Genomic DNA, 21997 nt, shown 5'->3' on the forward strand with positions numbered 1-21997 from the left:
ACTGAAAACAGTTTTTATATTTACTTTGACCCTGCCTGTGACATCTAGGCTAAAGTCTAATAATCTAATTATAAGATAAGGAGCAATTCAATCTTTCACATGGCCTTTCTCAGTGAATATTAAAGATATTAAGGTTATATTTTCACAGAATGTTCTTTATATTATGAAGATAATCTTATGTTAATACGGTAAATCACAAAATTGACTTGTGCTTGGTTTTCACAGGCATGATAACACTTGGTTTCTGTATGAATTATTTGAAATTATTGATTAATTATACATTTTAAAGAGATCTTGTATCATGCTATCATAAGGTATATTTTAGGTTGTTTGCATTAATCCGCGTGGTGTCACTGTAGACTGCAAAACTTTTATAATTTCCATATACATTCTGAACTCCGCCCACGATTTAGCTGACGCGCTATAGTCAGACATCATGCTTTCGGTGATGTGTCTTTCTCATTCTTCGTTCTACGTATAAGGATTTTTTACGTATATCGTTTTATACATTACCTTTGCCCTCTCATGCACAAGGATGACGGACATGATGGAACTACGCGTTTGCTTCTGGATTGTGATGTCGGCTTTAGTGCAAGTGAATGGTCAGATTGTCTACTCTGTATCCGAGGAAGTAAATGTGGGGACTGTCGTCGGGAATGTAGTGAAGGACATGAATTTGAACGTTCAGGATTTGGAATCACGGGCGTTTCAACTTTTGTTCGGCACGAGAACGAGGTATTTCGATGTCAATCTGAAATCTGGCGCACTGTACGTGGCTGAAAGAATAGATCGCGAGGAGCTATGCCCTACAACGCTATCCTGTTCCTTAAATTTTGAGGCTATGGTAAACCACCCTCTTAATCTTCACCGAGTGATAGTTAATATTCTTGACGTAAATGACAACTCTCCTACGTTCCCTGTTGAAACTCAGATTTTAAATGTTTCTGAATCGATGCAGCCGGGAGCAACATTTTCTCTTATTAGTGCATTTGATAAAGATGTAGGACAGTTTTCAGTGAAAAGCTACAAACTTATCACTAATGATTATTTCTCGTTGGAGGTACATTCGGGTAATGATCATAGCATGTCTGCAGAGCTAATACTTCGAAAAGCTTTAGACAGAGAAAAAGAAGCTTTAATCCAACTAGTATTAACTTCTCTTGATGGGGGGAAACCGTCCAGGTCTGGTACATTGCAAATTATAGTCAATGTTTTGGATAGCAACGATAACGCTCCAGTATTCAGCAGTCCACTTTATAAAGTAAGTGTGATAGAGAACGTGCCACGAGGAACGAAGATAATCAAACTTAACGCCACAGACATTGATGAAGGTCCGAATGGGGAAGTGATATATATGTTTAACAGTCATGGTCAGGAAAAAAATCTTGATGTATTTTCAATTAGTTCTGTTACTGGGGAAATTGAAATAAAGGGAAATATTGATTTTGAGGACAAACCTTTTTATGAAATCAGAGTTCAAGTCAAAGATAAAGGTCTTTCCCCAATGACAGCTAATAGCAAAGTTTTAGTCGAAGTCATAGATGTCAACGATAACGCGCCAGAAATAACAATAACGTCGCTTCTGTCTTCTTTAAGCGAAGATGCGAAAACCGGCACTGCTGTGGCCCTCGTCACAGTTTCCGACAAGGATGGTGGAATGAATGGGAAAGTGAGCTGTAAATTGCTCGGAGACTTGCCTTTTAAACTCGAGTCTTCTTACAAAAATTATTACTCTGTTGTTTTAGAAGGCCAGCTCGACAGGGAGAGCAGATCAAATTATAATATCACCCTCATAGCGGCAGATGAAGGAACCCGACCACTTTCCAGCACCAGCGTGGTTTATGTTGAAGTTTTAGATGTAAATGATAATGCTCCACGTTTTAACGAAAACAACATTAAAGTGTACGTGAAAGAAAACACACCCCCTGGGACCCTTATTCACACGGTATCAGCAGTTGACAGAGATTCAAATGAAAACGCTGCAGTTTCTTATTCCATTGTGAATAACAAAGCAACAGTCAATTCTGTGAGCGTTAACTCCTTGACGGGCGAGTTGTATATCTTACAGTCTTTCAATTTTGAAGAACAGAAAACTCTTAGTTTTTATATTCAGGCTACAGACTCCGGTGTGCCTCATCTTAGCAGTAACGCGACTGTAAATGTGTTTATTCTCGATGAAAACGATAACAGTCCGGTTTTGTTGCCTCCGTATTCTGAAACTGCATCAGTTGCTACAGAGAACATTCCATACACTGCTGAAGCGGGTTACTTTGTTGCCAAGATCAGGGCTGTTGATGCTGACTCTGGTTATAACGGACTTATATCTTTTCACATAACCGAGTCTAAAGGAACGAATTTATTTCGAATCGGTACTAGTACTGGAGAAATAAGAACAAGGAGAAGAATGAGTGACAATGACTTAAAAACCCACCCACTTGTTATTACAGTGTCTGATAACGGAGAGCATTCACTCTCAGTAACTATGTCTATGGAAGTTATTGTGGTCGAGAATATGGATGACATAAAGACATCGTTCAGACAAATTCCGGTTAAGGATGATAACTTTTCAGATCTGAATATTTACCTGCTCATCGCCGTTGTGTCAGTGTCAGTCATCTTTTTACTGAGCCTCATTGGTTTGATAGCAACTAAATGCTACAGAGCGGACGTCAGTTTCAGCGGATACAGTTGCCCGGTTACCACCAACCATCCAGATGGGAGCTGGTCGTACTCCAAATCAACGCAACAATACGACGTGTGTTTTAGTTCTGACACAATAAAAAGTGACGTGGTGGTTTTCCCTTCGCCGTTTCCACCTGCAGACGCAGAACTGATCAGCATTACTGGAGAAGACACTTTTACGCAGACCCAAACGCTTCCTACCACTGGGAAGGTGAGCAACAACATTATCACTTTGCAGCATATAGTGTTATTTTGGGCTTGAGAAGTAATTGAAGTATGAAGTTTCTTTTTCTGACATATTACAACACAAATGATTAGTTATTTTCAACACAGCATTCTTTAGAGCGAACAGAGATGAAATAAACTGTTTACCACATTAACCACTATTAATATAAAAATTGTAAACAATACAATGTAAATGTACGACGTTCGAAACTTTAGGGTGACTTCACTAAAAATTCTCGGGACTTTAAAAAGTTAAAATCTTAAGTTGTTTTATTTATTATTCGTTGCTATTTTGTTGCCTATAATTTTCTTTTGTCAACATATTTATTACTATCATTGCAGTAAAAAACACTTTTTAGATTTTTTTTAGAAATACATCAAATTTGACAGTCAATACAACCCCAGCATAGATCGGAACTTTCACTCTTTTAAAGCATTCCAGGCTAAAACCTCAAGACGCTGTTTAATGAAATTCCAAGATAACATTTTTTATTGCAAATTTGAGGCATAAGGTGAAATATACTATTGATTTATTTAGATTTTTTTGTCACAGCATAATTCCTACAATTACATTGTCTTTCCAAAGTTTAGATAAATGTTCAATATTCTAAAATAAGTAACGAATAAATGGCACTTAACCTTTGATAATAGAAGAAAAAATATTTAGAAATATCAACACTATGCTGCTTTATCCCGTACAACGGGTTTCAGCACCACAGCAATGGACAGCGCCACCCCACTCCATTACAGACTATAGCTGTTCAGCTTTTTAAACTCGAATTTTAATGATATGATGATTAATTAATTAAGATCTGATTAATTATGATTCTCTTTCTAATGGTACCGAATGCCTCTAGACTGCAGTGGGAGAAGCAAGCAAGTTTTAAAAGCTACTGCTCTGCCTTCAAAGAGAATTTAAATGATCTTTGATAAGCTTCTAGCTGCGTAGGTATTATCTTTGAGTTAGTGTTTAATTGAATTTTGCAGAAGACTGCATGCCAAAGTTTCTAAATGTCTAGTGAAACTTTTTGCCGTAGAAGTTTGTTGATATATGCTACCAGTACACTACCGATCAAAACTTTAGGATCACGCATTTTAGATTAATAGTAAGCATCAAAACCATGGAATAATACAGTTGTATCTCTGGTTACTATGTTATGACAAAGCATTCAAAATAAACAAACTCCATGTTCTATTTTAACACCTTCAAAGTAGGCATCCTTTGAGTAGAATTTGCACAATCGCTCTCTTGACATTTTATAATCCGGGACACTTTTTAAACAGTATGGCAGGAATTCCCATCCATCCTGGACTTTTATTTGCTGCTTTTTATCCATTATTTTGTCCAAGTAATCCATTTAAAAAATATATTTTTTTAATAAAAAAGTGTTGTTTTAGAAAGACATGTATATGTCATCACAATAAAAATTTTGTCCACACAATTAATTTCAAACATTGACGCATACCCCTTCAGATTAAAAGATTTTTGAGAGCATGAGAAACATTTTTATCAAGTGATCCAAAACTTTTGACCAGTAGTGTTTATAAGTGTTGTTTGCAGTAAAGTAGTCTAGTTTTTTATGCTGCATTCAACGATTTGTCCCTTTCAATGTATGGCCTAGCTGCTCATTTACATAGTTGTGCCCCTTTCTTTCTCCCCAAGTCCTTGACGTAGGACAGCAATCAGGGCCTGTGAAAAATTCCCATGCCATTGGGTCAGTACCCGGTTCTGCTTTGCCCAGCTGGGTGAGGGAGATAGGTGGATTAGAAGTCTGTGAGTCTCTGGGCTTCCGCAGTGCTGCAGTCCCACCTGCATTATACTGAGGACTCTCAGGCCCTCTCTTGCTCAGTGCATTAATATGAGGGAAATAATGCAGACTATGTGAGAAATAGGCAGACCAGATTTTATGCTGTTTAAAGGAATTGAAGAAGTGCATTCACCACCCCTCTTAACTTTTCTCCGTCTGTACACTTTTCTAATTTCACACCTCTTTGTATTTTTCTTTCCTTTATGTCAGCTGTTTATCTATGTGACCTTAATGCAGATGCTTCTATGCGGTGTTAACTAAACCTTTTAATTTATGTCTATTTCTATCTTCTTTGTTCACTCACCACTCTGAGTCTTTATATAGCAGACTGTTTTTCTGAAGTTCCAGGTTAATATGATCTGCATCTTTTTGTGGTGTTTAAGACATGACATGCAGTCTTTATGTTTCTTTAAGAAAATTAGGTTTGTATTTTTGGACTGCAAAAGTATTATCGACTTTCATCACATAATATACACTAGATTTTCTACACTCTTAAAAATAAAGGTGCTAAAAATAAGGGTATCCTTCACAGCGATGCAATAAAATAACCATTTTTTGTTGCAAAAAGGACCATTCAGTCAAAGGTTATTTACTTATATATTACTTATAATCTGATATACATAATCTGAACATTTTTTTTCAGATGTTAAAGGTTCTTTATGGAACCAGTCTTCTATGGCAACACAGAATCTTTTAAAGCACCTTTATGACTGCTTCACATGCTTTCAAAAGGACTTGTAGTGTTACGTCGTAATTTAAATGCTAGCAGGAAATATTGCCTTTTGTAATTTAAAGTCTACTGCTTTTCTACAAATTGCCATATGTTTTTGCGACGAAAGCAGAGAATGTTTTTTTTTTCTTTATCCTTGATGATTGTTATTATTTTTGGTGTAGTTGTTCTGAATTCAGAGGATTAGTCTACATCTATGTCCTATTTTATTAGATCATCTGTGGTAGATGTCATCATGAGGCAATGCAAATGCACGCAGACAGGCTGATAGCAGCACATTGCATTACAAGATGCAGTAATAGCAATGCATTTGGTATATTCTTGTTGTGCTCTTTAAATTCTGTAGCTTATTTGGTAGAAAATCAATCAATGCCAAGGTCATAGGTTTGAGTCCCAGGAGTGCAGATACTGGTGAAATGTTTAGCTCAAATAAAGGTCACTTTAGATACAATATTTTGCCAAAATGTGAAATAAATCAAGATTCTCACCTTGGTTTTATCTCACTGCTATTAATTTTCATTAATGTCAACTGCATCCAGTTTTCTTTATCACATGTTTTATTCAATATGAACCACAAGGATCTTGTTGCAGTTGTGCTTCAGCTATCTGTGAATTTGTGGTTAATTGGAACTTTACATGTACCTTTAAATTATAATGCTTTTTAAATAGAAAATATAGGGTAAGTCTGTCTGCTTCTTGTCTGTATGCATCTGTGTGCTGCTAGTGCATCTCGTTCATTAAAATATGCTTGGCACAGTCATTGATTTGAGCCAGTGCAGAAGGACTGTAAGAGACTATGAGTCACGGTACACAGTGTGCATGAATACAGACACTATCATTCCTTCCTGTGTTATTTTTGTGATCTGACTGTAAATAGCTTAGCCTGTTGTCTACATGCTGCAAAACATTAACTGTGTGTTTGCGCCTGGCCTCAGACGGGGAACGACCTAAGCTTTTTGTTAAGGTCATGCTGGGATTTCTATCCCTGTGGGTGTATCACTGTATCCCTCTCTTATCTGCAAGACCCTGACAGTCGAAGGGAGGGGCAGAGAATAACATATAAGCTGCCATGAATCACACATTTTCCATTCATGTTTTTTAAGTTTTTCCTCAAAGAAGCAGCTATTTTTTTAACTTTCACAGTATGAGTCTTCGAAATTACATTTAGATATGTGCATATGGCTTTTATCTTTTAAATGGATATAGTATGCTCATTTTATGATTTGTGTGCATGTGTCCTGGGAATTGGGCTTATGACAATCATCGGCATCTGTTAAACGAAATGCATCTCTCATGTTGCAAGGTCACACAACAGAAGGAATATTTGATGATTCCCTGCAGTATATCAGTGAGAATATGTGCGGGTCATCTCTGCAGAAGGCTGCAGGTGGCAGAATGAGTCAAGCTGAACAGAATGCAGAGAGAGGGAGAGGCCGTGTATAGCTTACTAGCGCCCTCTGTTGGCTGCAGTGCTTCCAATGGTTTCCCAAAACCATGCAAGGTCCCCTCTAGAACAGTAACGTGTTTATTTCTTGCCTCACCAGTAGAGGTCTGTCTCTCACATCATACTTCTCAACAATCCTCTGACACAACCACTTCAGATGCTCTGGCTTGCTTTTTATGTCTCTCTTTTACTGTCACTTTGTGTTTCATATAACTTGCACTCCCATGATGCTTTGCCTCAGTTTTTTGAGAACATTCTCTCTCTCCCTCCCAGTCTCTTCTTTCTTATTCAAACGCTTCTCTCTGTAGTCTGTGTAAAAATATCACAAGAACTAACAATTAAAAAGTAGGTTTTTTTAAATCAGTCCAACAATTAATTTCGGAAATAGTCAGATCAGTACTCTTTATATTTTTTTCTCCTGAAATTTCTTAAGCAGGTGGTTCAGTGAGGGGATGAGAGTGATACAGCTGGTTTGCTTACTCAGGGTGTACAGCTATTGTCCACTTTGAAAAAAGGTGTCAATGTTGGCTTGTTGCAGTGCATATGATTTCATTATTGTGTCGAACCACATGACCAACATCAAGCAGGGGCCACATACAAAGCCAAAATAATACAAGACATGGATATGTGTGTGTGTGTGAGAGAGATATTTTATTTTAGTGCACAATCGGTGGGTGGTCTGCCTCTGGATGCCCTTGCTGAGGGCAGTGTTAGTGCAGGCTGTCTGTGTAGTGTCTCTCAGATGGGTGCATCTCTTTTAAAATCTGGCACACTTATGTAAGTGGGGTCAGGGAAGAGACATTTTTTTGTAGAAACTTGTCTCTCTGCCCTGTTAAAGGTCATAGTTCACAAGTCAAAGCTTATGCTAAAAAGCCAATTAACAGCAGCTTACAAATCCTTCAGCACGACAGTGTACATAGATGACATTAGAATCAGAAGTGACAGCTATGTCTTCTGCATAAATCATGCATTCTGATGCCAACAATGTGAGAATACGTTTTTTATGATCATGTTGTGAAATACTTGTTTAAAGTATTATGGCTGTCTTGTGATTATCATTCACAACTAAACACACTTTGCCTCCTAAAGCCACAACTCACTTCTGTAGATTTCAAGACATTTTTAGTTACTGCACACTGACACTAAATGATTTACCTTGTTATGCTTTTGTGAAACAGAGACCTAATAGTGCTGGTAGAACAAATTGAATTCTCTGATAAAAAAAGCTTTAGGAGAACAATTAAATTAGTGCAATTTTAAAAGATGACTCTTGACACTAAGCTAGATTTCAAGTATTTCATATTTCACAATTATTTAAAAATTAGTATCAAATGTTGCAGTTTTTCTTCTTTTTTATACTGTAAAGATGAAATGCACTATGCGTTATTGTTATTCAAAAACTGTTTTATCTCATCTACAATGGGATTCTTTTTTCATTCTAAACCTGGAAAAAAACTGATGATTGCATCCCTCTGTCAAACTCCACCTGTCACATCCACCTGAAAGAATATTTTTCTTATAGTTTTAGTTAAGCAGAAAAACAGTACTTCAAGTCAGTAAAACAGAGTAAACATTTGGGTATTTGTTGTTCTATGTGTGGTGCATAACATCTGGCATTACTATCAGTCAGTGGTTTCTACAAAGTATAAAAACAAATGAAAATAGATATTTCTTCGCCCATACAAGCACACAGGCGAGCTATAGGTTTTATTGTATTACATAGAACTCATTAGTAAAGATTTCTCATTGGTACATGAGTTTGTTTATACTGTATCTGTCAGTCTACAAGTCATTTCATTGTCATGAGACTCTGCAACTGCAGTTCTGGTGAAAAAATCAGATATTAGCCCTTATAAAGATGTGTGTGATTTGAAACGTTGATTGTTGACAAAATGTTGAACAAATTCTGAATAATAAGATAAAGTATTAATGTACGAAATAAAAAAGCAAACGAACTCTTCAAAATGAAGATAGTATTGAGTTATGTTTTTTGATGGAGATGACTTGAGGGGGACTGTAATTCGAGGGGTTTAGGCATCAGTCTGCTCTGACTTAGTTTATGTCATCGGTTTCACAGTGACCATGTACCTCACTGTGGCGCATTTTGACGGATGCACAGAGATCAAGCCTGGGGCGCGCACGCCCGAATGACCTGGTCTGTTTGAAGTCAAAGCATATACAGGGGGAGACGAAAGTGAGAATAAAAAACGCATGTTGTGGTAGTAGGCTAATTGTGATAATTATAAAAATAAAACCAGAGAGAGAGAGCAGAAAATAGCATCGATCTTTTCAAATTTGCAACATTTTTGCACAGTATTGAAATTATTCATAATGATTTTGTTTGCCGTTCTTCGGTCACGCCGACAAATAATCTTTGTGAAGCTAGTCAAGGGTGCATATGATTTGCAGCGGAGGCGTGGGTTTCCTTCATAGTCTCCTTAAAATAGTTATTCAGGGAAAGTCAAGTGTAAGGACCATGCAGATGGAGAGAGCATTCGGCGAATGCAAATTCTTAAAGAAAATATATTTTGTTATAAAATAAAAATTGTCGGTTTGCCGAACCTGATTTGAAAACACACTGTCCTAGTTCTGGAAAAAGAAATGAGCTTATCCACAATCTAATTAACGTTTTTTCCCCGTATTAGCCAGAAATCACGGCATTCTCAGATAGTGCCGATGTTTTTTTCCATATCAAACTAAGTTATGATCTTTTCGTTTTAAGTCTAGAACATCGAAATGCTTTTTTGATAAGCAGTCCCTCCTCTGGTGTGCCGCACCAACCTCATTGAACAGCGATGAAGAGGAGCAGGAAAAGGAGAACGAATGGGAGGGGGGGCTTGAAACGGGGAAAGGGAGAGGGAGAGTGCGCGCACGGCGAAATATGCAGCACCAGTGGCAAGGAAACACACCCGTCAGCGGCGCGCAGAGAAAAAAAGGATAAGCGCGGACAAAGGAAACATGGGCGCATCCATGAAATATTCGTGCGCTTATTTGGAAATGACAATTTGGGCATTGTGCACATAAATGGAAAACCAATTAGGTGACTTTAATGCTGAAGTGGGAGGCAAGATATTGCAAACTGAAAAGGCGGAGTGCTGTTTTTAATCCGTCTGCGGATCCTATGATCTTGCGATGGCTTTTGCAGGGATACGTGATTGCCTAGACAAAAAAGTGCCTCTTTCCTTTTTGGTATTTTTATTATTATGTGGCCTTGGTGTTGGACAAATACGATATTCTGTGCCAGAGGAATCTGATAGTGGAACGATTGTAGGTGATATTGCACAGGAATTAGGTCTGGATAACCGAAAGCTCTCCACCCGAAAAATAAAGGTAACCTCTAACAGCGGCAAAAGGTACGTGGACTACAAGAATGGAAATTTGTTGGTAAATGAGAGAATCGACCGAGAAACATTGTGTGATTCGAGCACCGCGTGTGTCTTGAATTTAGAGGTTCTTCTTGAAAATCCATCTGAAGAGCATAATGTCGAGGTGGAGATAACAGACGTGAATGATAATACGCCGCAGTTCCCCAGAGACGAGTACCAACTGGAGATTACTGAATCTGCTTTGCCAGGTTCTCGTTTTCCAATCGAGCACGCGCAAGATCCGGACATCGGTCCCAATTCTGTTCGTTTATACCGGCTCAGTCCAAACGAGCATTTTGCTCTCGATTCCAACAAACCCTCGTTGAATACTAAGCACATCGAGCTCGTTCTCAAAAAGCCATTGGACCGCGAGCTCGCCCCTTACCATCAGTTAATCCTGACAGCTTCAGACGGTGGCACACCAGCACGAACAGGTACCGCAAAAATTAATGTTCGAGTCTTAGATTCAAATGACAACAACCCTTTGTTTGATAGCTCAGTGTACAAAGTCAAACTGCTTGAAAATTCGCCAAAAGACACTTTGGTTATTAAATTGAATGCCACGGATCAAGATGAAGGGACAAACGGGGAGGTGCTTTATTCTTTCAGCAGTTACACCCCAGACAGGGTCAGACAAATGTTCAGTATGGACACTAACACTGGAGAAATCCGTGTCAGAAACAACGTGGATTATGAGGACACCAATTCATACGAAATGTATATCCAGGCCATGGACAAAGGCCCAGCTCCAGTGGCGGCCCATTGCAAAGTAGTGGTGGAAGTTGTAGATGTGAATGACAACGTTCCAGAGATTGTTCTTTCTTCTTTATCCAGTCCTGTGCGTGAAGATGCCCGTGCAGACACTGTGGTGGCCCTGATCAGCGTAACGGACCGTGACTCTGGTGCAAACAAACAGGTGACACTGGAGATTCCACCAGGCCTTCCATTCAAAATCAAATCCTTCAGAAATTACTACACTTTGGCAACCTCTGCCTTCTTGGACCGTGAGACCACAGCAGCCTATAACGTCACACTTAGTGCCACGGATGGCGGTACCCCTCCCTTATCTTCCCGAAAGACCATTCAGGTGGATGTTGCGGATGTGAATGACAACCCTCCACGCTTTGAGCAGACGTCCTACACTGTCTATGTCACGGAGAACAATGCACCTGGTGCCTCGCTTTGTACCGTCAAGGCTCAGGACTCAGATGTCAACGAAAATGCTCGCATCACCTACACGGTTCTAAATGACAACAATCATGGCATCCCTGTCACCTCCTATGTGTCAGTAAAGGCAGACACAGGTGTTGCATACGCCCTTCGCTCGTTTGACTACGAGACATTACGGGAATTTCACTTCCAGGTCAAAGCTCAGGATGGTGGTATTCCACCACTCAGCCGTGTGGCCACTGTTTATATTTACATCATGGATCAAAACGACCACCCGCCTGATGTTATAAATCCCCCGGCAAATGGCACCCGCTCAACGGAGACAGTGCAGAAGAATGCAGAACCAGGTACCCTGATCACAAAGGTTGTGGCCTATGATGCAGATGCAGGACAGAACGCATGGATCATCTACCTGCTGGACCAGGCCAGCGACCTGGACCTTTTTAAAGTGCATGAACACACAGGAGAGATTCGCACCACGCGCCGAGTCCTGGAGGATAACTCCACCTCTTTTAGTCTGACTGTATTGGTAAAGGACCATGGTGAGCCACCTCTATCGTCCACCGCCACCATTAACGTTGCCGTCATGGAAGTACCACCTAAATTCACTCCGGACCCCAAAAGAATCATTCGCCCTCACAGCACGCTTTTGTTTTCCAATGTGACATTGTACCTCATTGTGGCCTTAAGTGCCACCACATTTGTGTTCCTGGTGACGGTGGTTGTGTTGGCTATTGTGCGATGCCATGCCTACTGCACCCAGCCAGGGTCATGCTCACCTTGCTGTGTGTCCCAGAAGGCCCAGGCAGAGGGCGGCTCTGGAGGAGGAGGAGGAGGAGGGGGAGGTCCTGGTTCTCAACCCAACAACAACGTGGTGCTTCGCCGAGACCTTAAAGTGGAACCTCATTACATTGAGGTCCGTGGTAATGGCTCCCTAACCAAAACCTACTGCTACAAGACGTGTCTGACTGCTACATCTGGCAGTGACACCTTCATGTTCTACAACACGGGCCGACCCATCAGTGGCACCTGGGGCTCAGAACGCTATTTTACCCAAGGGAGTGGATTCGTACGCAGGCTCAGTATGCCAGATGCAGCAGGTTTACAGGTCTGTCTGATGATTTTAGTTCCTTTAAGAATTAGCATTCACAACGTGTGCACTAGAAAGATCTAAGAAGTGAAGATAAAGCTTAACAGTAACACCATGAATTTCAATGAAGCTCTAATTTTACGTGTCACTAGCTTTTGACCTTGTCATCTCCAGTCGCACTGTGTAGTTATCTAGTGCAGCTTTACACAGCTTCGCTTCACCCAACATTAGTGTAAAACATTAAGTCAGTCTCAAGTAGCTCACTGTGTTTTTGATGAATAAGGCATTTGCTGTCACGTCTAATGCTGTCATCACATTTTCTTGTAGAGATCATTTCCATCATGTGTCGGCCACCCATGTTCCTGTGTATTTGTCACAATGTGTTTAATTCCAAATGTTTTAGTATTGCATGCATACCAAATGATTTTAGTGGTTCTTTGCCCAGTTGGCGATATTACACAAAATAAACGTGCATAAGAGCCTTTTGAGGGAACAAAACATCTCAATTGCAATATTTTGGTCTTTGCAACGTTTCACAAACTCAGACTTTTATAGTATGGTTAGGTGCAGTGTATTTGCTGTCAAAGATGTGTTTGGGTTCCATTGGAGTTTTTGTCATTGTGTAATCTGTGTGATGTCATGGTCCTTCTGATTTGTGAAATGTGTTTTATTTAGCCAGAACATGATCTAAAGGCTGTTTCCTGATGGCTCATGGGAGGGGATATTGCAGGTGGTTTAAATAACACAAAATCGAAATCTCTGAGCACAAGAATAACTGTAGAGCTGGCAAGAAAAGGTTCTTGAAAGCATCAGATCCTCTCAGATTTGTCTAAGGCAGAGCAGTGACTGCAGAGGATTTAGGAGCAAAAGCCGTCTGTCAGAGATAAGAGAGCCAGCAATGAAATTAACCTCCAGCTTTTGCTTCTCGGCTCTGCAAATTATATTGTCTGAGAGCGGGAGAACCTTTTTGCACGCACATTCTCTCCCCTGAATTCACCTGATTATAAAATGGTATTTACTCAAATTATCTGGGACATTCTCTAAAGCCTCATCCCATCACATATTCCCCAACCCAGTTTTTACTAGGGCAAATATAAAACGTGTGGCACGCTGGCGCTCTGACACCACATGCTGCTCTTCCTCTTACTGTGAGAAAAAAACATGCATTCATTGTGAAGTTCTGGAGTAACCAATGACCATGTTACAATAGTGGCTTTTCTTTGTATTATATCATGAGGAAAATGGTGACCAGTACCAAGATTGATTCCTGTTGAGGGCAGACAATGTTCAAGTATCGTTTTACATGAGGTCAGCTGGTATCTTGGGATGAAATCATCGGGGAACCACTGGGAGGGGATGCTAGGAGAAGAGAAAGATGTTTAGGGGCTTTTTCTTGTGCGGTGGGGGAGGGGCAATGAAGGGTAATTAATAACAAGTGTAATAATGGCTTGTGTATGTTATTAAATCAACGTTCATGTGCATTGTTATTATGAACACTCAAAACACGCAAACCCCAGCAAGTCATGGGGCGTGGTTAAGTGCCAATTGTTGTTTCAGTGGCACTGTTTTTTCCAGATGTGGTTCACATTAAAATGCAACACACACACAGAGCGTCATGATTTATTGATGAGAATGTATCTAACCCCTTTTCTGCTCTTCTACCTCCTCTCTCTCTCTCTCTCTCTTTCTCTCCAGCCCAAAGGACCGAATGCTGACTGGCGTTACTCTGCATCGTTGAGGGCAGGAGTGCAGAGGTAAGCACTTCTGCTGATATGAACGTCCTAAAAGAGTTACAGTTCCCTCTGAGCTGTTGCACTCCTCCTCTGCATTTCTCTTTTACTTATTAGAAATTATTCAGTACAGGTTTACTTTATCGCTTTATTTAAACCCGTGAGATAATACATGCAGATTGTGTTGTTTATTAGTTCATTTAATAAAATAAAAAAATACAATACATTTCATTCCCCATTGGTGGTCCGTTGGTTGTCTATGAAGGATTCCAAATGGTCTGTGACTTGATTGTCTGGTAATACAAAAGGAAAAAATAAAAAAGAGACTTGGAACAACATTAAATAAATTGTATGCTTAATCAGATCAACTATGGATGAATTAATTGTGTTAACATTCAATTATAAGAAAATCATGAAAACATTTGTGTAACTCTCAGTTTCAATTTTTAACTAATTTGCTAAAAGTCAAATTAATTTTAAGTAAAACAAAAAAGTGTTAAATTATTCCTTAAGATAGGGAAAAGATGGGTAAAGACTAGGGTAAAACTATTGACGTAGTCTGCCAGGACTCATGCAGACACCAGTCCCCCGACCACCAGGAGCTTTCTGACTTTATTCTGACCCGCTCATCTTCCAACTGTGCTCTGTCTCTTTTTATAATGCATAAACACAAGCTCTGAAGCGTTTGCTGGGGGCATTTTTTTCTTACTTAGTGGCTGTCTGCAGTCTGATCTTGAGTATGTAGGTCATCAGAATTCTCCAGAGCAGATGCACAGTCCTTCACAACCAAGCATAAAGGACAAGCTAGTTGATGAGCTGAGTATGTGAGCTTACGCTCACACAATACAGTCAAACCTCAGAAGTATTTAGATGCACAATTGCTGACAAAATGAATCATAGCTAAACCTTAAAACACTTTTTCCACTTTTGCACGTACACCTCCTAGTACATGCATACAGTTTCCAAAAGGTGATGGGCTGTCTTTTTTATGTGATAATGTGAGTGCCTGTGGGTTTATCTCCAGGATGGTTTAGTGTGTGCTTTTGTGAGCGTGCCTGTGTTTGAAAGCGGATGTAAATATACATAGGGGATGACAGCACACACAAGGGATAATTTAGATGAAACCATTCAGTGCAGTAGCACCATTAACAAAATATTGTAGAGTACAACCAGGGGTGTCATGGACCTACCTTACGTCGTAATGTGTACCAGTGACAATCCTGGCTCACTTTAAAAAATATAATGCACATTGTTGAATTTACATAGCAACATTTATATTAAATGCAGATCAAAGTGGAAAGATACAAGAAGAGAACACCTACAGGAAGATTATAAAAATTAGCAACAAGCAACAGGACAGCACTAAGAAAAAATACATAAATTACAGACATTTATTTGCAAAAATTGTTATACTAAAATTTGTTATAAATAGCATAATAAAAAGCTGACTTTTTAGGGGCCCAGGTTGTTGCGTATAATGGCTAAAAGCAGCTTACTTTTTTTGCACACATTACAAAAATTTGGGACATCTTAATAAACAGTCGTTGCAACACGAATTTGTGACATGGTCACAAACTGTAATCTATTTATTCTTGTTTACTGACACGAATTTCGCCCCTTTTTTTGTCACCCAGCAGACTTTCAATCTAATGTATTATAAAACGCGGTTTCTTTCACATGTACAGTATAAATATATATCAACGCAATCTGATGGGAATTCATACCTATTTTACAAGGTGGCTCATTCGTGTGAATTCCTATTTCCCACGTTCTCATTGGTATGCTTTGACTTTTCCCCTGTGATGTTAAGTTTAGGGGCGGGGTTAGTGGAGTCATTTATCCCCCCTCGTGAAATTTGCGTTTTATGCTAAATTTGCCTTTGTGGCTGTGATTTTAAGGTTTGGGGTGAAGTAAGGTGTAAGTCAGACACATCCTAAAATATGAACGACTTGTTTTGATAACAGGTTATAAATATTTAAATGTAAATACACAAGCAGTCTGTGTATCAAAGTCGTGCTGAGTGACACGAAAAGAAAGTTGTGCTGAGTGACATAAAAAAAGTTTTCCCTGCAAATAAAACCTATAATAGCATGACCTTGGCGTTGCTTGTACCAGACTAAAAACTCACATAAACACTGATTCTTCATTTCTGTGACTATCAGCATTATACAGTGCTTCCATTTGAATAGATTATCCATTCACAGAGATTTCTTAACGTCATTTGAAATATGACACTATTTCAGGTTCAACCATTGCTTGTATCCTTGGATCTCTTGCTGATGCAGTAAATCACATTACTTGTTTGTTTTATATTAGATTTAAATTAATTATTCATGAACTATTTTCAGTGACACTGTAAGCAAAGTTTAGAGGTTTGATTTCTAAACCCACACATGCCACCTTGTATAACACTGTGCAAAACACCTCTCATTTGGCTAAAATGTTACAAATTTCTCACAAGGATTTTTGGCTTAAAGAGAATTAGAATGATCCATCATCTTACCACAGGATAATGGTTCTGGACGCTTTAGAAGGGAGGGCACACCCTCTGCTGCATTGCAGATGCCCTACTATACCCACTTTCTTTCTGCTACTTATGGCTGTACATTCATAATGGATGTATAGGAGTGCTGTGGCACAACTCACAGTCCTGCTGATTCTGTGGGTGCTTGTCTGACCACGGTTTCTATGGCGATAAACATACAAGTTGTTATGAAAGCTGAAGACCGTTGTGGAGAAATGTGCATTGAAAACAGAGCGTCCCTTATAATGTAATGTCTTTAAAAGATGCTCCAGGGTTTTTATTGTCGAAATTTTAAGTACATACTACATCTTCAGCTGTCTACTGCAGATTCCAATGCATGTGTTACATATGGCCTGCTGACAGAAAGGAAAGACAAATATGGTTTGTAAAATTAACAATGTATTAGAGAAAATCCGATTATGCACTAGGCTTTTGCTTATAGTGTTAGAGAAAGAGACGTTGACATTCAGTTAATATACAGTCCACATATCTTCCTCTATTTGTCTATGTAGACACTTTCTATGTCATGTGCTTTGCTGTCGTCATGTCTGGAGGAGTAAAAGCGTCAGAGCGAAACACTAACAATCCCTGACAGTTCACACATCGCACACACACGTCACCTCATGCACAGACACATTAGATCACACATACTCTGTAGCATGTCACATGTACATTTGCAATCACACACCCGGATGCAAACACACACACCTTGGAACCAAACAGCTAAAACAAAGAGACACTCACACTAGCCAGGAATTATATCACACTAACATTCATAGCCCAAAACCCAACCCATCTTAATGTGAAATATGCTCCAGCATTTTCTCACTATACTGTTTAAACTAATTTTGATGTTACAAGATAAAAGAAATTACTTTTGTCTTTGTTTTTAGTTCAGTGCATATGGAGGAGGCATCAGCTGTCATGCAGGGGGCGCAAGGCATGCTGGTCCAGAACTGGCCCACGGTGTCCAGTGCTGCAGGTGAGGTCACATCTTAAAAACACACACTGCTGACTGTCATTAAATCTTAACCAACCGAAACTGTCAACATCAACATCATCTTACAGAACTTCACGCTCCCTCTAATCCGCAGTCATTTTCGCTCTAGCAAAATTATCATGTTAATCAACTTCTTACATCTGTTCAAATTAATACGCCTTACGCATATGCTGATTTTAGATTTCTTGTAATGAATCTTAGAATTAATCAAGGGCAACCAAAATACCTACAACATTTGACCCAAATTGAAGCCGACTCGCACTGACATGAATTCATGCATGTTTAAATAACCCGTGTAAGGCAAAAGGAAAGTTGGTTGAGTAAGGCTCCTTCTCTTTTTCCATCTGCTTGCACACAAAGATCTCCAAATCATGTGGGACATTTTTTCTCCTTAGTTTCCCTTTATTCAACACTAGTAATACAGCTGCTGAGATTTAAAATGACACAGGAAGAAATCCAGCTAAGTTTAATTCACTCAAGACTTTTTGAAAAAAGTTCCTTCCGTGTAACACAATATTGTGAATTCCCAAAAATCAAAGCAACAAAGCCAATCCCCTGACAGGCTTTCATTTGTAATTTAGTGCTGTGTCTCTCAAGTGGGCATTTTTGGCCTAGCCAAAGCCTAACACATAATTAGACGAACATAAACGCCTAATCATTAGTTGACACAATGAACCAAATGTGTTTTATTTTTGTAAGAACGCAATCTGCAATGCTTGGATAATATCTTGCGACTATTCTTTGTCATCCGAGAATTCAAATGAGAGGTTGCCCAAATATTGTGAGTCTGTCTGAGGTTCAAATTTAAAAATAAATGTTAATGCCACAATGCCACAGAGGAACAATATTGTCTGTATGGTTTCTCCTTGGAATCAGAAATGGTTCTTCTATGGCATTGCTGCGAAAAGCCTTTTGCAACACCTTTGATTTTTAAAAGTGTTTGGTTAATCTATTTGCATTTTTCAGATATGCTTCTTCTCAAATTCAGCCTGATAGACATGGGACGTTCTAATCTGCCATTAGAGAAATGAAAGCAACAGTGGCAGGTCTCCTGGGGGGTGGATGGTGGAGATATCGACAGGCTGATAGAGCCGAGCTCAACTAGTCAATGGTAGACAGAGTAAAAAACAAATAATAAGAGAGACAGCACATGTGGAAGGAAAGAAAGTGGAAGGAACTCATTGATTCTTTTAGGCTGCAGAGATCTTTCAAGTAGAATGATAAACCACACACTGCTCCCCTGTGTATAATGTGCTAGACTAAAAACAGTCCCCTCCTCCCTGAAATATGGTGCACTGATTATTTAAAGGGTAATGTTCTATCATTGATTCAGTGCAGGTGTGATGTGTAAGCTGTGGTTTAGCACTTGTAGGTTTTAATGCAGATAAAGGCAGTGCAATAGGACAAACCAGACAGAGGCATGAGGAGATTGCTGTAGAGAGCAGAGGATGTATGAGGATGCTGTACTGAGAGTCATTTAAAAGATAAAAATGTGGTATGGAGGGACGGCAAGTAATAGAGAGCGAGAAGGATGAGAGAATGAAAGTGGTGCTGAAAGGGAGAGGGGGATGCGGAGGTTGGAGATTCACAGAGGTTCAGGATTGGCAAACCCCTCCGGTGGTCCTGTTGCTAGGAAACAGTGTGTGACTTGTTACTAGGCAACAACAATGAACCTTAGATACTGCAGCAGTAGCAGCTGGGAGTGGGCGAATAGGATGGGGAAGGAGGTTTCCATGGCAACTGCTCATACTCAAAATGGAAGAATGAACAAGGTGTGGAAGGGGAGAGAGATACAGGGAAAGAGAGGTAGTGCCGTCTGAAAAAAATTGGATGAGAGAAATTAGGGCTGGAGGCTACAATGGCAAAAATAGCATGTATAACCTTAATGCAGGCGTAAAAAGAATTTTGGTTGATTAATGTCTGCAATGATATTCCTTTAAATAGCGAGTACACCTATTCTTGAATAGGTTTTATGAACACAGAAAAGGAAGTAGAACATCTGGATGCTAAAATATGACCAAATATGTCTAACAATGGCCAAAACCCTATACGTATGCAGAAAAGGGGTGTGGTCTTGCAAACTTGACAGAGCTTTCCTTGAACATTTAATCAATCATGTAAAAGTGACATTTCTTCAAATATCAAGTGGATATGGAGCATTTAATCAATCATGTTTTGGTCTCATGAGGATCAGAGCTAGTCTGCTCAGCTGACCTGCTGTGATATACAACTTAACACACAAACACACACAAGCACCGATTTGACTGCCATGATAAAAGCCACAGGGAGATGGATTGAGGCGTGAGTAACATATAGATTCACAAGTTACTCTCTCACTGGACGTTCTCAGCCAAAGTGATCTGGCAAACCAATTCACAAGAGTCTCTCATCAACTCTTTGCTGAACCATCTGTGCTGTTCCCCATGAGTGTTCTGTAGGGATACATAAGAGGTGGTTTGTTTTTATGATGGTCAAAATTTCAGTTTCAAGAATTTTCAGCATGTTTTTCAAAATGAATCTGGTGCCTTCGAGCAAGAGAGATGTTCGCATATTAATGGCAAGATGTGAGACATCTAAATTTAGGGATCTGCCTGTAATCGAGAGCGAGCAGGATTCCTAATTTAGTATAGTACAGAAAAGACGCACAATCCACCCGTGCAGATTCATTTAAGATGGAACAAATATCAGAATATGGATAATCCTCGCAAGATTGTGCATTTATTAAAAATAAGCTATGCGGTACTGTCAAATATAAACCTACAGACAAAAAACAAACAGAATTGCATTCCAGGGCCAGGGATAAATAAATAAAAGTGGGTCATTGAGTAACTTGTGTGGCAAAGAGCCCTGCTTCTGTAGGGAAAGTAGTACATAAGTCTCCCCTCCGTACATAGATTTCTGTTTCATTCTCCCATGGGTTAGTACACTTTTAAACATTAACGGTATTTAGAAAGTGCATTCCGCCATGATTTTGGAGAATTTAAGTAATCAAATAGTAGTAGATGTACATTTATTTTACAGCACTGTTAAAATTTAGGAAATGTTTTTGATTCATGTAGGTGTGTAAACTCTGAAGTATTGCATTTGCAGGTCTAGTTCTTTCTGAGAAACCAGAGGTTGAGCGTTTATGTCTCAAGGACATAGAATTAGTAACTGGGTCACCTTATGGACAGTCTCAGCATCAGACGGCACACTCAAGAGCCGCTCACAGATCACTCGCTATACTGCCCACAATACTGGGAAAGGATCTCGGTCTAATAAGCACTAATCTGGCTGATTTTATGTACTTTCTGCACATGTCTTTTGACAAGATGAAACAGTCATGTTTACAAGATACTTAGTGTATTTTTTACAGTTTTATTGTGCGTTACAGATATATTAGGCCACATACACACTGCATATAAATTTGGTTGTCACTTCACCTTTTTGTGTTTAATCCTGTTCTATACACACACAGTTCATTAATTTATGGGAGTGACAACCACATTCTACTACCAAATGAACTCCCGAAAATTCAGGAAGTGTCAACGCCAAAAAACTTAACGCAGTGTGTATGGAACTGAATTGAACAGTAGTTGTTAATCACGTATTCAAACTCTCAACAGTGATGTGGGTTCATCTGTATGCAAGGTGAAAGAAAATAACAGTGAAAATAACAGTCTTTACTTTTGGATATTTTGACACGGGGCTAGGCGCTCTCACAAGCCCTTTGCAAAGTGACAGTATTGACATATCTTTATATAAAAAACTGCAAAGACAAGCTGAAAATAAACCTTAAAAATCCAAGTAGTTTATATTTTAGAAGACCAATAAATCTCAAGTATATGCAACCGACCATTTCATTAAAGTTCCGAGCTTTATGGTCTAAGACTAAACGACAAGCACAGAAATGCTTAAAAATAAATTAACATGGCAACACTGCAAAAGAGCGCTCTGTGGAGCATCCTTCCGAGCATAAACATACACAGCATACATATCAGTGGTAGTTTCAATTAAATTGACGTACACATCATCACGATTGTTGGAGTCACTACCTGTTACACACATGGAATGGAATTGCAATGTGTCAGAGGTGTAAAGAGTACCTAAAAACCTTACTTAAGCAGCGAAAATCACTTTTTTACAAGTCCAAAACGACTTCAGTAAAAGTCTTAGAGCATCTAATTTTAATAGTACTCGAGTATTTTACTCATACTAAATGTAGGCTCAAAGAAGCACTAGTCCTCAAC

General features: G+C 39.3%; 1 protein-coding gene across 6 annotated transcripts in view; it reads left to right on the forward strand.

The window, feature by feature from the left end:
- LOC130411843 (protocadherin alpha-C2-like) overlaps positions 1-21997 on the forward strand; it is a 54393-nt gene that overhangs the window by 26930 nt on the left and 5466 nt on the right. For 4 of the 6 annotated variants that reach the window (XM_056736804.1, XM_056736807.1, XM_056736808.1 and 1 more), the window contains 2 exons: positions 14210-14268; positions 17662-17750. In XM_056736804.1, coding sequence (XP_056592782.1) covers positions 14210-14268; positions 17662-17750 — 148 coding nt within the window. Of the gene's footprint in view, positions 1-102; positions 2894-8763; positions 12533-14209; positions 14269-17661; positions 17751-21997 lie in introns of those variants that run through there. The other 2 variants (XM_056736806.1, XM_056736803.1) reach the window with 2 other exon arrangements.

The sequence above is a fragment of the Triplophysa dalaica genome, chromosome 22 (genome assembly GCF_015846415.1).
Source record: "Triplophysa dalaica isolate WHDGS20190420 chromosome 22, ASM1584641v1, whole genome shotgun sequence".
NCBI lineage: Eukaryota > Metazoa > Chordata > Actinopteri > Cypriniformes > Nemacheilidae > Triplophysa > Triplophysa dalaica.